Here is a 16,838-nt window from a genome sequence, read left to right as displayed (position 1 = left end):
AGGAGAGGGGTGAGTGTGATGGTGGCAGGTGCCACAGACAAGGTGACTTGTGTCTTGGGATGGAGCTGGGACCATCGGGGCTGGACCTTGAAGGCTGGGGAAGGAGCGACATGGGAGTGGGGAGGGCACTCCCGCGTGAGCAAAAGCACAGAGACCGGATGTGCCAGGCACACCAGAGAACGGCAAGGAGAAGAGGTGAGAACGTGGGTGCAGGGAGGGCAGGGGGCCACAGAAGGGATCTGGGGAGATTCAGCCCCCAGCGTGGCCCGATCAGGAAAAGGATCCCTTCTGGGTTAGGCATTAGCACAAAGACGACCACAGCGATGACCTCCAGATGGAACGTTCTAGGAGCACGTCTCGTCCCTCTGAAAGTCCTGGGAGCAGAATCCACATCGCCGGCGTCCTTACCCCCGGTCGCTCATCAGAAGGAACAACCCCACAACGCTAACCGCCTGTGAGCCGTTTCTCCTGGAATCACCATGGCCATTTGGGTTCGGGAGTGCAAGTTTCACAAGGAGGACCTCAAGGCTCAGAGCCTACGGCGACACAAGCCTGTGAGTGCGCTCTGTCCTTGACCATGGAGAGAGAGGGTCACGGGCTGGAAGGCAGCAGGGACGGGAGCAGCCCTGGGCTGCGGGAAGTATGGGGCTGTGTGAGCTTGGCCTGGAGACCTCAACTCTAAGTAGAGACCCAACAGCACAAGGTTGTACGGTTCAATGGGTGGCACCCGTGAAGTGCCTAGGGCAGCACCAGGCACAGTTTCTAGGAACACTACACTAACAGCTGCCTCTGCCTCTCTGTAACTCTGCCTTTCAAATAAATAAATAAACATTTTTTTAATTTGCATAGTATTTGCATAGAACGTATGCCTATACTCCCTCCCGTGTAAGCTGACTTGTGATACCTAATGCGATGCAAATGTTATGTAAATAGTAGCTATGCTGCATTGTTTAGGAAATAATGACAAGAGAAGACACTTGCACATCTTGTACATGTTCAGTTTAAAGTTTATTTATTTATTTGAAAGGCAGAGTTACAGAGAGAGAGAAGGAGAGGCAGAGAGAGAGGTCTTCCATCCACTGGTTCACTCCCCAGATGGCTGCAAAGGCCAGAGCTGCGCCGATCCAAAGTCAGGAGCCAGGAGCTTATTCCAGGTCTCCCACGTGGGTGCAGGGACCCAAGGACTTGGGCCATCTTCCACTGCTTTCCCAGGCCACAGCAGAGAGCTGGATTGGAAGTGGAGCAGCTGGGACTCGAACCGGCGCCCAAATGGGATGCCGGCACTGCAGGCAGTGACTTTACCCACTACAAAACCACAGCACCGGCCCCTCACATGTTTAGTTTATATGCCATTTTTCCTCCCAAATATTTTCCATCAGCGATTGGTTCAAAACCATGGAGAACCTCCGGCTACAGAGGGCCTGGTGTATTATGTTAGCAGGTGCTGCCCTCTTGTGGTCATGCTGAGCATTACATGAAGCCAGTCAATCAGGCTACCCAACTTCCGAACACTTAAGGCCATAGGCTCATCCTCCGCCTGCGGCACCGGCACACTGGGTTCTAGTCCCAGTCGGGGCGCCGGTTCTGTCCCAGTTGCTCCTCTTCCAGGCCAGCTCTCTGCTGTGGCCCGGGAGTGCAGTGGAGGATGGCCCAGGTCCTTGGGCCATGCGCCCGCATGGGAGACCAGGAGAAGCACCTGGCTCCTGGCTTCAGATCAGCGCAGTGCGCAGGCCGCAGCGGCCATTGGGGGGGGGGGGGGGGTGAACCAACAGAAAAAGGAAGACCTTTCTCTCTGTCTCTCTGTCTCTCTGTATCCACTCTGCCTGTCCAAAAAAAAAAAAATGACAAAGGCCACAAAGCTTGGGTAGGTGAAGAGCGCACTCCCCACCCGACGCCCGACCCTGCTAGTGGTGTCTCCATCCCTCACACCCCATGGAGATGAGCAGCAGAGAGCTACGTGTGATGGGAGCAGCTCTCCTCCCACCCACCCCCGCCACATCCCTGCTCACCCCCGACTGAAAACTCAACCTCTCTTATCTCCGTTTTATTTATTTTTATTTGAAAGGCGGAGCAACAGAGAGAGACAGAGGAAGGAGGATTTTCCAACAGCAGATTCACTTCCCAAATGCCTGCAACAGCCACGGCTGGGCCAGGCCAAAGCCAAGAGCCTGGAACTCCACCCAGGTCTCCCACGTGGGTGGCAGGGACCCACGTACTTGAGCGCCACCTGCTGCCTCCCAAGCTGCATTACAACAAGAAGAGGCAGGACTGGATCCCAGGCAAACTCCAACATGGGATGCAGGCTTCCCAAGCGGTGATCCAACCACTGTGCCACAACATCTGACCTGAAAACTCAGCTTCTTACAGATTTCCTGCGGCTGCCCGAAGACTGGCAACCAGCCAGGCCCCAGCAGCCCCTGCGCCAGGGCAGGGCTGCAAGGACAGTGTGTCCTGAGCTGTCCTGGGGACTGCAGCTCCTGCCTTTCTCCCTGAGCATCTGCTACCCCTTATCCAGCCGCACCGCCATGGGGGGGACAGCCGAGCAGCCGGCAGAGCCGGTGCCCAGCCTGCCGAGTGACCCCGGGCACATTCCTTGCCCTCCCCAGGCTTCCGTCTCCTCATCCCCCACGGGAGGGTGTGACTTCCCTGCCAAAGACGGCGCCACTCCCCACCCGCGTCACAGAGTGTCCGTGGAGGCAGCCGGGGGGTCAGGTCCCGCCTCCGTCTGGGACTCGCTGCAGCTGCTGCTCCCAGAAACCCCCGTCTCTAAGCTTCCGTCCAGCTCAAACCCACGCAGGCGCCAGGGCCTCAGACCCCGAGGAGCCTGGCCCCCACTTCCCATGGTGGGAGTGAGCCAACCCGCAGGCCAGGTACCGGGGCGGTCTCAGGAGGAGCTGGGCTTCCCCACGGATGGATAGAGCTTACGCAGGCTGGAGTTCAACAGGAAGTCCACCGACCTGTAGGGAGGGGAGGGTGCTGAGCAGGTGGCCAAGGTGTGCTGGGAGACACCAGGGGGCAGGCGGCTGGGGCCAGGATCCAAGGGCCACCCAGGGAGACACCTGTCCTTGTCCCAGTCCCACTACTCTCACCTGGGCTACTTGAAAAGTCAGAATCAAACCCCAGGGAGGGTAGCCATCTTCCTCTTCGTTATTCAGGTGGGGAAACTGAGGCACGCTAACAGTGAAGAACCCACATGGTCGTGGGGGGTTCAGGGTCAGTTATGCTTCCCCAAGGACAAAGACTTCTCTTTCCACTCTGTGCTGGGTGGATTGGGTTGACAACATCTCTGGTTCTAAGAGCAGGCAGGTGTGACCCATGCCTTGGCCAATCAGAAAAGAGAAACTGGCTCAGGGGTGGGCACCCAATCTGGGATAGACCAATGACAGCCTTCCTTGAGATTTTTATTGTCATTATCAAGAAGCTGCTGATGGGGCTTGCTAAGCTGCTGGGGGGTAGGAGGGCTGTAAGCTGCTGGGGATTCTTCCATCCCCAGGCAGGGAGGGTGGGTGAAACCAACAAGGGCTGGGGCAGGGCGGGGACAGGACAGCAGGCTGGGAAGACCCAGGTGTTCACCGACATCGTTTGGGGACCTGGAACCAGCCACACTTGAAAGCAACACAACCTTTGATTCTTATGCATCTGTCACAACACCTCCCTCACCCCGCAGGGTGCACCTGCTCCTGCCTGCCCCGGGTTGTTTGGCAACACAGATCTTTCTGAGAATTTCCTGGCCCTGTGTCCCATCTCCCCAAGGCGCTCCTCTTCCTTTCCTGCCAGGTCATGTGCCAAGGGCACCCCCAAGCCCCACGGGACTGCGGTGCCCTCTGCTGCCACTGTCAAGTGCACAGCGGGCATCTCTCACGCCTCTCCCAGCCTAACTGCACCCCTGAGGCCAGGGGGCGGGCACCCACCTGTCGATGGGGTGGATGATGACGGGGATGGCCAGCAGCCCGAGCGCGGTCGTGGTCCACTTGCGGACGGCCAGGGGCCAGCGGGTGGCAGTGCCCAGGACGTAGAGAGAGGCGGCACATATACGGTTGATGGTGAAGCCAGGGATGGCCACGGAGGCCAGAGCCTGCCACACAAAGGTGTCCACTACAGCTACGGTCACTCTGGTGCCGCGGCCTCCTCCGGGACTGGGCACCTGGTGGGCACAGAGACACTTAAAAAGCTGGGGTGGGGGTGGGGGGCAGGAAATTCTGCAAAAGACACACAGACCTGGGGAGGAGGAAGTGGCCACCAGGGGCGTGGCACTGGGGCAGAGGGAACAGCCCTAGGGTTGGGTTCCGGACTGTACCACATTCAGCGCTGGGGGTGGATTGGGCCACACGCAGGATGAGGGTTTCAACCTAGAAATAGGGTGTGGGGTGCAGTGCACTACCCTAGAGGCGGGCCCAGAGTTGGGGCTGCACCAGGCCAGCGTGCCAGCACGCTGCATGTCCCCCCCGCAAGGCTGGGCACTCAACCACGCTGGGAGCGGGTGGGGTGGGGTGAGGGTTGGAGGGCAGGCTGATACGCACCTCTCCCGCCTTCCTGCCTTTGTCAACGGCATCGGCCAGCACGTAGGAGCTGGACACCCCATAGCTCAGCCACACCACAGCCGCCGGCACCAACGAGCGAAAAGCCTCCCCCACTTCATTGGCATAGCCTGAGCAGGGTTAGGGAGGGGGACAGGTCACTGGGAGACCGATGGGCAGCTCCACAGGAGGGCGCTCCCGCCAGCAGGTGCTACTCCGAGGCTGCCAAGGTAGCCGGGTGACCTTAGACGGGTGACTTTACCTCTCGGGGCCTCGGTTCCCAGGGTGTAGGGTGGCGCCCACTGAGGCCATGGGACCACCGTGCGAGGGCTGAGCACGGGGCAGCATGAGCGCGGCTCTCCCCAGCGGGGGTTCCAGGAGGGTGGGCACTAATGAGGCGGTGGGTCAAGGGCAGCCCCACCGACAAGACACGTTCACCACGTTCCAGATCTTTCCAAGCTTTGTCTCAACCCACCACGGGAGCCAGACCCCCTGATGCCAGAGAGCGCAGCCCGCCCCCCGCCCTGTTCCCCCTCCCACCCTGGGAGGTCGGGCCAGCAGGGACCCCAGGGCAGACCTGGGCAGCCAGGTACTGGGCCAGCCCCCAGCCCTCTCTGAGCCCGGACTCTGGCCCAAGCAGAAGGAGCACTAAGCCCCTGCCCTGCACCCTCCAGACCCTGGGCCGCCCTCCGGCCACCGCCGCTCCCTGCCCCCCGAGCCCCCCGCGCCCCCCGCCCCGCACTCACCCAAGTATCGCACCCACGTGTCCCGGTAGAGGTCGCGCTCGGCGCCCCGCGGCTGCGGCTCCGACATGACCCTCCCACTGCAGCCCGCAAGGCCTCCGCCCGGACTCCACCGGCGCTGTCGGGTCCACCGCGGCGGGACCGGGCCAAGGTCCGCGGCTGAAGGGCAGGACGGGCGATCCCCGCCGGCAGGGAGCGTCTGCAAATTCCCCCGTGCGCCGAAGCCCCTCTCCCAGGACCGGTTTACCCATGGTTCCTCTGAGCAGGTGCGCCTCTCCCGAGACTGGATGTTGTATTTTTATTTTATTTATTTCATTTATTTTATTTTATTATTTTATTCTGCTTTATTTTATTTATTGCATTCTATTCTATTTGTTTTTAATTTAATTTTGCGAAGGGATGCCACACCTCCTAGCTGTGTGACCCCAGGCAAGAAGCTACCTCTCTGAGCCTGGCTTTTCCCATTGCTGAGATGGGGCCCACGGCCTGGGCTGGCGGCCGGGATCCCTTAGCGCAGTTGTCACTTCCTGGGCCCCCTAAGGGCTCTCTCCCCGGCTTACATCCTGGAGCCCTCGGCCGGAGGCCCAGAGAAGCCAGGGCACCTGCTGCGGACACACCGCGGCTGGGAGATGGCGTCCGAGTCCGAACCCACATCCTGCACTCTTAAGGGGTGTGAGGCTGGGGGGGTGGGTGCTGGCCTCCCTGGGTGGGGGGGTGTCCCGACACCAGAACCCCTTGTGTCATCCCTCAAGCACTGGCCTCTAACAGCCAAGCAGCCTGTGGGGGCAGGAACGAATGAATGGGGCAAGGGAGAGGGGGTTGGGTACCAGCTCCGGGGGAAGGCACAGAGCAGAGGGAGGGGGCTTGTGGCCGGCAACAGGAGCAACCCTGGCTCCCACGGGAGCCGTGAGTGGCCTGCGTTAAACCTGTGACTCCCTTGGGGTAGCAGCGAAGCCATGGAGACCCGCAGTCCCGGGTTCGCATCCCAGTGGTGCTTCCTGGGCGCCACTAACCCACCGCCGAGCTCCAGCAAAAAAAAGGGAAAAAAAAAAACAACGAGGGCAGCCAATGTTCACTGCACCGGCGAGTGCCAGGCGGTTCTGAGCCTGTGCGCGTCCTCAGATCTTTGCGACAACCCAAGGCCGTGAGCACTGGGCTGCTGCGTGGTGCCCACCCGCTGCCGCTCGCGAAGAATTAAGCTTTTATTATGAAACCAAAGATGGGGGAACACCACGGATTCCCTACTGAACCCCTGGGTTTCCGCCCCCTCGCCCATGCCGCGCCCTACGGGGCAGTCCGGTCAGCGATCACTTCCCGAGGACTCCGGCTCAAGTCCAGACGAAGGGGACCACGAAAGCTGTCCCCCAGCCCTTGACACACAGGCAGTGCTGGCGCGGAATTAGGAGACGGTCCCTAAAAACACGTGACCTCAGCCTCCCTCCCTCTCAGGGCTCCGAGCACCCGCGGCGGGCGCCAGGCCGTACCGGCTCCGGGTGCGCACGACCCACCGGGCACGTAATGATCAGCCAAGCAGGGCGGGGCCTACGCCCTCATTGTGAAGGCAAAAAGGAGCCTATTGGTTCCCTCAGCAAAGATGGCGGAAAACCACCTACGGGCTAGACCAATCAGAGCAAAGCTGGCCCTATCGGAAAGCGCAACGCGGGCCAGGACCCCTGCGCATGCGCCTTGCCCATTGGCGGGAGGGCGCCCCTCGGCTCCCCAGGCTGCGGAGTGAGGGTGTAGAGAGGAACCGGGCTGGGGGTCATTGAATGTCACTCCCTGCGCACCGAACGCTGCTTTATTCATTGGTTAAATTTCCTAACAGAGCGTGGTAGACCAAGGCCAGCATGTCCTGAGCGGACCGGTCCCACGGGGCCTGTGGCAGCCTCAGGCGTGGTCCCCTCCGGCCCGGTCTTGCTCTGTCCCGGCCAGGCCAGGGGACCGGGGTCCGCCTTCCCGACGTGTGTGCGTTCCTCCGCAGGCCGAGTGGGGTCGGGTTAGGGGCTGGGGGAGGCGAGGCGGCCCCCGGCCCCCGCGAGATACTGACCCGGGCCGCCTCCCGGCCAGGCACGAGGCACCCGCCGCACCTGCTGTTCGCCGAGGCCCGGGTCAGGGAGCAGGTCGGCGGGCACGACTGGGACGTGGCCCCCTCTGAGCGCTGCCGCCGCCATCCCGCTTGTCAGATGGAAGGTCCGTGGTGAGAGGCAGGTGGCAATGAGAAGGGGCCCGGAGACCCCTGCTGCAGCACTCGCTCCCACCCCCAGCCTCCCTGGGAGAACCGGGACTTGCCACCCACGTCCCAGGAAGCTCAAGTCGCTGGCAATCATTAGTAATCGATTAAAGAGGCGACCGTGGGAGCCCAGGAGTGGCTGAGTTCCCCGGGGGCGAGACAGAAGCCTGCCCGCCTGTCTGTCCCACCGGGCGCGAGGGTGGGAAGATTTTGTGCTCTTTTGGGAAAAGCCAAAGTGAGAAAAAGTCCCCAAGAGCCTCCGACCCCCACCATGGCTCCAGCAACCCCCAGTGGGCTCCCTACCCTTGGCAATGACCTCGGCTTCCTCCCTCGTTGTTGGCTTGGGAGCGAGCGTGAGACCTCGATCGCTCCCCCCCTTCGCTGATTCCTAACCTGCTGCCACCCCTTTCCCGGGCTTAGTTCGTCACTGGACAAGTGACAGTTGGCACAGCTTAAGGACAGGCAGAGCCTATCACGGGGCGGGGGCCAGCTCCTGGGGCCTCCGTAGGAGTCAGAGGCAAGGAGACCCCCCCATACCCCCACTCCTGATTCTGAAATGGAAGCTCCCCGCGCAAGTCTTTCCTGCAGCCCGGGTTCTCTGGCGGCAGGAATGATTTCTAGGAAGAAGCCGACAGGGAGACACCGGGGGCTCAGGCCCGCGGCCGGGGGGAGGAGGCGGCGCTATTTGGGGCTGTCGGCCCCCAGCTGCTTCATCTTCTCCTCGGAGGCTTTGTCTGGCAGCAGGACCTCCACGGTGAAGCTGACCTTCTTGGCGTGGATGAAGCTGTAGGTGTTGTCAAACCGCAGGACATCTGAGGGGGCAGAAACCGGACATTGAGACAGTCTGGGCGGGGCGGCGGGGGCAGGGCTGGGGGGGGGTATTGCTTTTTTTTGTTTTTTTTTAATTTTGAGATTTATTTGAAAGAGTTACAGAGAGAGGTAGAGCCAGAGAGAGAGGTCTTCCATCCGCTGGTTCACTCCCCAGTTGATCGCAATGGTGGGAGCTGTGCTGATCCGAAGCCAGGAGCCAGGAGCCTCCTCCAGGTCTCCCATGTCGGTGCAGGGCCCCAAGGACTTGGGCCATCTACTGCTTTCCCAGGCCATAGCAGAGAGCTGGGTCGGAAGTGGAGCAGCCAGGACCCGAACCGGCACCCATATGGGATGTGGGTGCTGCAGGCTAGGACTTAAACCCACTGTGCCACAGAGCCAGCTCCAATATTGCTTTTTTAATTTTTTTTTCCTATTGTGATCGCTGCTGATTTTTGTTCACTGAGCAAAGTAGTTGTTGTGGGTACTGGGGTGAAGGGAGCGTCAGCGATGGACCCTGACCTGTAACTCAGTCTAGCTGGGTGGACGAGACATTTGCCACGGGGAGAGGAAAACGGAAGCCAGATGAGTGACAGTCACATCTGGGACGGCTTACGGGGTAGGGGATCCTTTATTCCCCTGCCAAACGGCCATTTGGGTATTTATCACCCCAGCCGCAGGCCGTACAAAACCAACAACTTGAAAATTAGCCAGCTACACGGATGTATTGAATTTCGAGTCCCGCCAGGCAGGACCAGACCAAATGATTTCTTGAGCCTCATATGGAGGCCATGGGCCAGATGTTCTCCACCTCTGCCTTAGAACAGGGGCCCCTATAGACCGAAACCAGGGCAGTTAGACAAGTTGGTGCTTTCACTGAGCTTTGAAAGGGGGGGAAGAATTAGTGGCAGGGCCAGCGCTGCTCCACTTCCCATCCAGCTCTCTGCTATGCCCTGGGAAAGCAGTAGAAGATGGCCCAAGTCCTTGAGCCCCTGCATCTGCGTGGGAGACCCAGAAGAGGCTCCTGGCTCCCAGCTTCGGATCGGCACCGCTCCGGCCGTTGCGGCCATCTGGGGAGTGAACCAGCAGATGGAAGACCTCTCTCTCTCTCTCTCTCTCTCTCTCTGCCTCTCTTTCTCTGTGTAACTCTGACTTCCAAATAAATAAATCTTTAAAAAAAAAAAAAAAAGAATGAGTGGCAGCAGTAGTCGCCGTGACGGTAATGTGTGTGTTCCCTCACACACTGCTCCGGGTTATAGCCTGTAAGGAGGAGGTCTGGCCACGCAGTGAGGACCTGTGGAGCATTTAAGGATTTCCCTCTTGCCCACATGGCTGCCTCTGGCCAGCCTGACTTGGGCCATGGAAGGCTTGGCCTTGTTCGGTCTCTGCCAAAAGAGAAAATGTGCAAACTCCGTCTGCCAGCAATTTATCCACAGAAAGAGAACTAGACAAGGACGCTCAGCGCACCTGTGTGTGACAATGAACGGGTAGGGAGACGCAGATGTCCCCCAGACGACAACTGCGCAAACGACGGCCCTCGACTACAGCGGAGCATCCCTAATAACTCACTGTGAGGTCAAATTAAACGAAAAATATCAGAGCACCAGTTCGAGTCCCGGGTGTGCTACTCCCAATCCAGCTCCCTGCTGTGGCCTGGGAAAGCAGTGGAGGATGGCTCAAGTCCTTGGGCCCTGCACCCCATGGGAGACCAGGAGAAGCACCTGGCTCCTGCCATCGGATCAGCGCAGTGCGCCGGCCGCAGCGCGCCTGCTGCAGCGGCCATTGGAGGGTGAACCAACGGCAAAGGAAGACCTTTCTCTCTGCTCTCTGTCTCTCTCTCACTGTCCACTCTGCCTGTCAAAAAAACAAAACAAAACAAAACAAAAAAAAACAAAACAAAAACCCTAGCTCTGCCCCTTCCTTATTCTGGTATTCTCTCACTTTCCCCAACAGCGGAGGGGAAGGGAGGAGGTGGGGACACAAAAGTCTGTGTTAATCCTAAAACATAACCGCTCTCCTTTCCTGTCCCTGGACAAAATGCATCTTTTAGACCTGGTGGGAATTGAGTATCAGTCACCTGTTTTCTCCCAGTCTTCCAGGACCCATGGGTGCCCCCCCCCCATAAAGAGTGAGGCATCCCCTCTGCCCTGGATGACAGGGTCTGAGCAACCAGAGGCCATCAGCTGCTAGAGAGGTCTCGCGCACCCTGGACCAAGTACCTGGATTGTGCTCTCTGGCCCTGGGTCGGAGGCCCGGCCCAACGTGTGTGCAGCTTCATTTGGACGCTAATCTTCCGCTCTCAGTGCCCCCAGGGACCCCCAGGTGTAGGCTCCGTCACCTCTGGCTGGGTAACCGACTCCCAGGAGGGAATGATCAAAACACACAATGCCAGGTTCCCTGGGGCCAGGGGTTCCCAGCGGGAGGAACCATTCTGAAGGGGAGGGGGAGTTGGTGTAATCTTGCCCCTCCTTTATACATTGAAATATATATTTAAATATCCTAGGGGCTGGCACTGTGGCCCAGCAGGTTAAGCGGCTGCCTACAATGCCAGCATTCCATATTAGAGTGCCAATTCAAGTTCTAGCTGCTCTGTTTCTCACCCAGCTTCCTGCTAATGTGCCTGGGAAAGCAGCAGAGGGTGGCCCAAGCCCTTGGGCACACGCCACCCATGTAGAAGACCCAAAGGAAGGAAGCTCCTGGCTCCAGGCTTTGGCCTGGCCCAGCTCCTACTGTCAGAGCCATTTAGGGAGTGAACCAACAGATCAAAGATCTCTGTCTCTCCCTCTCTGTTACTATGCCTTTCAGATAAGTAAATCTCTAAAAAACATATATTCTCAGTCAACTTAATTTCCCTTTCATATTACAAAGAAATCATAATTGACATTGAAATTATGTGTGTAGATGGGCTATCTTGTGGTGACTCTCCCCTCGCACAGTAAAGGGGATATTGGACACAGTAAAGGGGAAATTGGGATATTATTATAAAAGGAGAGCGTTTGGTCTTTAGGGTCAAGATCACTGCTCTAGGAACTTTGTGGATGCCAGATTAAGAGTCCTGTCTCAGGCTGGCACTGTGGCGTAGCAGGTAAAGCGATGCTGGCATCCCATGTGGGCGCTGGTTCAAGTCCCAGCTGCTCCACTTCCAATCCAGCTCCCTGCTAATACACCTGGGAAAGCAGCAGAAGATGGCCCAAGAGCTTGGGCCCCTGTGATCCAACTAAGAGACCTGGAGAAGCTCCTGGCTCCTGGCTTCAGTCTGGCCCAGCCCTGGCCATTAAGGCCATTTGGAGAGTGAATCAGGGGATGGAAAGTGTCTGTCTCTCCCTCTCTCTGTAACTCTACCTTTCCAATAAATAAAAATAAATCTTAGGAAAAAAAAAAAGATCTCAGGCTCTACTCTTCTCCTTTCCCTTTAAGGAGAAGAAAAGCCCAATCTGATTATTTGCTGCAGGGGTACATTTTTCTGCCAAGGGCCGTTAGGATATTTATAACATCACTTGTGGGCCATGCAAAGTGATCAACTTAAAATAAGCCTGCTATAGATTTATTGAACTTCCGGCCGCCGCCAGCCTCGGCAGGGCCGGACGTTCCCTACCCTAGATGTAGAGACACTTGCTCAGGACACGGGCATGGCTAACTCCGGGAAGGCTCTCTCCACCCTGCACTGCCCGGCCGCCCTGTGTAAGCTCCCTGTGGTGGTGGAGGTCTTCTGTTCCACCTTGGTCACTCCTGTGGGCAAAAGGCAGATCTACTCCCTGACTCCTTCGTTTCAGAATCTGGTCCACCTCCCCAGTGACTCAGTACCCTTGGACGTGGACAGGGGGAGCCCAGGGAGGGTTAATGTGCTCTCGGCATTGGAGACCCGCCCAGAGGTCTAATCCCTCCATGGGGCGATCACATTTCTCTTTGCCACGGGTCTCCTGCTTCTCCAAGGGCACCGCCCTCACGCAGGTGAGCTTGCAACCTAACGCTGGATTCTCCAGGCTCAGGTCTGAACCTGAGCTGTGCTCCCAGACCACGGCTGATCCGACCTCTTTGTTTGGACACCTGGGAAAGGGGATCAGACGCCGTGGCCAGACCCCGCTCCTCCTGGGAATGGGAAAGAAGCAGATCGTAGCCACAGCCCTGCAGGCAGGTGAAGGAATGGTTCAAGAGGAGCTAAAATGGCCGGCGCCATGGCTTAACAGGCTAATCCTCCGCCTTGCGGCGCCGACACACTGGGTTCTAGTCCCGGTTGGGGCGCCGGATTCTATCCCGGTTGCCCCTCTTCCAGGCCAGCTCTCTGCTATGGCCCGGGAAGGCAGTGGAGGATGGCCCAAGTGCTTGGGCCCTGCACCCCATGGGAGACCAGGAGAAGCACCTGGCTCCTGGCTTCGGATCAGTGAGATGCGCCAGCCGCAGCGGCCATTGGAGGGTGAACCAACGGCAAAAAGGAAGACCTTTCTCTCTGTCTCGCTCTCACTATCCACTCTGCCTGTCAAAAAAAAAAAAAAGGAGGAGCTAAAATTAATATGGGATTTGCAGACCCACGCCTGGCAATGTTAAAAGGTTCGCAGTGCCTCTGTGGGCTGTGTCCTTCAGTGGACGAAGCTGGAAGACGGGCTGGGGCTCCCTGACCGCCTCCAGGGCTCCCCTGGGCTGGGGCTCCACGCTTTCCTCTGTCACATCAAGGATAGACTTTCTGATCATCGCTAGGGCAGCCTGCAGCCGAGAGATCCTGGTCCAGGACTCCAGGAACTTCCCGTGTGTTCCATCTTGGGATGTCTACAGAAGCCACTGAAAGATAACATCCCTGCTCTAAACTCCAGCTTCCCTGTCTAAAAACCAAAGAAATCCAAGCTCCTGTGTACAATGCACGTTCTCCTGTGTGGGTGACAGTGTCTGGGCTGGTGCAAAGCCTGGCTCTTGCCAAAGCCCACAGCAAACGCCTTCTCCCCAGGGACCCGGCTGCTCACTAACAAAAATACTGCCCTCCCCTCTCCCTCTCCTCCCCGGGGAGCCATACGGCACCGCGGAGCGTCTGTGAGAAGGGGGCAGCAAGGACTGAAGGTTGCCTGGGACGTGAGGGAGGTGGCGGGGACGCTGTGGACACTCACAGAGGCCCAGACGTCTGTGAGATGGCCTTGGATCTCCTGCAGGTGCTGCTGTGGGAGTGTGGGCTCGGGGCTTCTCCCCCACCTGCCCTAACCGTGGTGGCCATGAAGTAGCCAGCACTTGCTCTCTTCCAGGCATTGTGCAAGGGCCACACAGACCTTATCACATTAAACCATCAGGGCTACCTCGCTCCAGCGATCAGCAAGCTAAAACTCCGGGAGGTGACATCAGCTGCCTAAAGCCGTGCAGCTGGTTAGCTGTGTGGCTCAGCAGTTAAAATGCCCACATCCCACATCGGAGAGCCTGGCTTTGAGTCCCGGCTCCACTTCCCGGTTCCAGCTTCCTCCTAGCGCAGACCCTGGGAGGCGGCAGGTGATGGCTCAAGCCCTTGGAAATCCCTGCTTCCCACATGGGAGGCCTGGATCCAGTTCCCGGCCCCTGGCTTTGGCCATGGCAGGCATTTGGGAAATGAACCCACAGACAAAAGCTCTTTCCGTCTCTGTCTGCCTTGCAAATAAAACAAAAAGAAATCATCAAAAGGAAAAAGAAAAAAAAGTCCTGAGATCTGATGAGATAGCGCTTGCTTTCACTTTCACTGGTTTTCCATACAAAGCCCTTGGCTCAAATAGAAAGAAAGCTAAAGATTTGATTGATCTCAGGGAAGGAATGTGTGTCTGCGCGTGCGTGTATAAATATAGTTCATGATCACAGTAAAATATATTTCCAGAAATCATGGTGAACATAAAAGCCCTCCAGAACACCCAAGAGATAAAGCACTGTAAGAGCTAGCACAGAGGGCCCAGAATTCTTTATCTTTTGCACCAAAGCGAGTGTCTATGTTTCGTGTTTCTTTTGTTGGACATGCGTCAGGTACTTTACATGTCATTTTCTTAAATGGGCATAGGCTGTCCCCTTGTATGGATGACCGATGCACTTCCCAAGGCCTTATTATGGCCATGTAGTTTCCTGCCAGCTCGCCAGGCTGTGAGGAACACCTGTGTCCCTCGGGCTTTCCATATCTATGTCACTATTTCTGTAGGATAAATTTCCACAAGAACTGCTGAGGCAAAGGGAATTTTCCTCGGCACTGCCAAGTCCACTGAGGTCAAAGGCCACACCAGATAGCTAATTGCCACTCTCACTCTCCGGAGATAAAAGGCCTGGTCCCAGGATGTGCCCATTCTCTCTGCTCACGCTGCACCTGGGTGAAGCTCAGAGGGGTGGGGCCAAGCGTGGTCCCTGCCCCCACCCAGCCAGTTCCACCTCTCTGCTCCCATGCACAAGGAGCATCCCTAAGACACACGTGGCCATCGCCACCTGGGCTGGGAAAAGCACACGTTCTGAGCCCCAGCGGTGCCTCAGGACTGGGACTCACCGACACCTGGGAGTCCCACCCTGCCGTAAAGCAGCTGGGTCACCTGGAACAAGTCATTCCACCTCTCCAAAGTCAAGGTCTCCCCACTGGGCAGCTCGGCTCCTGAGAGCCTAAATCCACGCAGGGACAGGGCCTCCGGGGCAGAAAGCAGGACAGGTGCATAAAGGCACAGCCAAGGCCGGCGCTGCGGCTTAACAGGCTAATCCTCCGCCTTGCGGTGCCGGCACACCGGGTTCTAGTCCCGGTTGGGGCGCCGGATTCTATCCCGGTTGCCCCTCTTCCAGGCCAGCTCTCTGCTATGGCCCGGGAAGGCAGTGGAGGATGGCCCAAGTGCTTGGGCCCTGCACCCGCATGGGAGACCAGGAGAAGCACCTGGCTCCTGGCTTTGGATCAGCAAGATGCGCCAGCCGCAGCGGCCATTGGAGGGTGAACCAACGGCAAAAAGGAAGACCTTTCTCTCTGTCTCTCTCTCTCACTACCCACTCTGCCTATCAAAAAAAAAAAAAAGGCATGGCCAAGAAAGACACGCAGATGGATACTTACAGATGCCGGGCTCGCTGCAGGTGAGGGTCCCATCCTCGGGCACCAGGTGGGAGTTGTACCTCTGGTTGGGCAGCACCTCCATCATCTCCCCGGCTCGCTGCCGCTCCCCCATCTTGGTCTTCAGGAAAATCCCAAAACCAACATCCGCCCCTTCAGACATAAACTGCCACCTGCGTGGGATATGCAGCCGTTCAGGCAGGCTCCTCTCTCGGCGTGCCCTGTGCGTGTTCCCGCACCTGCGAGTAGAAGGCTCGCACCTCCCGGCATGGGCCCCCGGGGCCCCTCACCTGAGCACACAGCCAGGAAAGAGGATCTCATACTCCACTTGGTGGGAGGAGCCGCGGGAAATGTGCACGCTGTGTTCGTACTGCTGCTTTACCTGGTCGCGCACGTAGTATTTCTTGGGGATGTCACCCCCATACTTGATCTGCAAGAGGAGCAGCAATGGGGTGGGCTGGAAGGTGCATGCGAGCCCAGGCCTCCCCCATTCACCTCTGGGCCCCCAGCGGCCCCTACCTTGGACTTGCATTTGGGGTCTCCGTCGGGGTCGGTCATAGTGCCCCCGTACTCCACAGGCACCTGGTCGGGACTGATGTATTTCAGTAAAACCTCCTTCCAGTTTGCTGACAAGACAGGGAAAGCCAGGCATGCGTCACTGCCAGGCAGGATCGCCCAGCCCCGGCTGGTCTACACTAACGAGGCAGAAACACCTGTCCCTGCTCCTCTCCCCACGCCCCTCTGCCAAAAAAGCAACATTAGGAGCATATGAGAGCTGCAGAGAATTCAGGAGCTGTCGTCACCCAGGGGACAGCCCTGTCCTAGACTAAGAACCAGGGGGGCTCTGGGTTCCTGTCCTCATCCCTCCAACCAGCTGAGCTACTGAGCCTAGAGCCTCCTGCCCCAGAGGGGCACCCACCCCTCATCCCTCCAACCAGCTGAGCTACTGAGCCTAGAGCCTGCTGCCCCAGAGGCTATGGTGGACATGAAATGAACTCGGTACACTGCAGCAGGCATCACCAAGTGCCGGGCATGCGTGAGTTTAGTCCCCCAGAAAAGCGAGACAAATACGGAAGCACAAGCAGAAGGGGGGGGCAGTATGCAGAGGAAACAGCGTGTTCAGAGGCCTGAATCAATATCCCCCATCCTGCTTGGGCAGCACTGGGTGAGGGCAAGGCTGTGCCTGTCTTTTCATGTGTATTTATTTGTCTGAAATGCAGAGTGACAGAGAGAGGGAGAGGGGGAGAGACAGAGGTCTTCTATCTGCTGGTTCCCTCCTCAAATGGCCCCAACAGCCAGGGCTGGGCCAGCCTGAAGCCAGAAGCCTGGAACTCCATCCAGGTCTCCCACATGGGTGGCAGGAGCCCAAGCACCTGGGCCATCCTCCGCTGCTTTCCCAGGCGCATTAGCGGGGAGCTGGATGGGAAGTGGAGCAGCCGGGACTCTGAGCCGGCGCCCTGATATGGGATGCCGGCATCACAAATGACCCCAAGACTGTGTGTGTCTCACTCCCGCGTTGCCCCACACCTGAC

At 58.1% G+C, this 16,838-nt stretch overlaps 2 protein-coding genes across 2 annotated transcripts in view; both read right to left on the bottom strand.

Moving 5' to 3' along the window:
* Window positions 1-2,033: 2,033 nt before the first annotated feature.
* Window positions 2,034-5,425, bottom strand: MTFP1 (mitochondrial fission process 1). Its single transcript, XM_062182054.1, has 4 exons — window positions 5,264-5,425; window positions 4,521-4,648; window positions 3,912-4,144; window positions 2,034-2,957 (listed from the first exon to the last, which is right to left on the bottom strand). The coding sequence occupies exons 1-4, from the start codon at window positions 5,328-5,330 to the stop codon at window positions 2,885-2,887; spliced, it is 501 nt and encodes a 166-aa protein (XP_062038038.1). The 5' UTR covers window positions 5,331-5,425; the 3' UTR covers window positions 2,034-2,884.
* A 1,597-nt stretch (window positions 5,426-7,022) lies between these two features.
* Window positions 7,023-16,838, bottom strand: part of SEC14L2 (SEC14 like lipid binding 2) — a 29,402-nt gene continuing 19,586 nt past the window's right edge. The window contains exons 9-12 of the mRNA XM_062182405.1: window positions 15,826-15,932; window positions 15,597-15,736; window positions 15,310-15,479; window positions 7,023-8,302 (exon numbers count right to left, since the gene is read on the bottom strand). Of these exons, the coding sequence (XP_062038389.1) occupies window positions 8,172-8,302; window positions 15,310-15,479; window positions 15,597-15,736; window positions 15,826-15,932 (548 nt within the window). The 3' untranslated portion in view covers window positions 7,023-8,171. The remainder of the gene's footprint in view (window positions 8,303-15,309; window positions 15,480-15,596; window positions 15,737-15,825; window positions 15,933-16,838) is intronic.

This window comes from Lepus europaeus, chromosome 23 (assembly GCF_033115175.1).
Source record: "Lepus europaeus isolate LE1 chromosome 23, mLepTim1.pri, whole genome shotgun sequence".
Lineage (NCBI taxonomy): Eukaryota > Metazoa > Chordata > Mammalia > Lagomorpha > Leporidae > Lepus > Lepus europaeus.
This window is presented reverse-complemented; position numbering and strand designations above follow the sequence as displayed.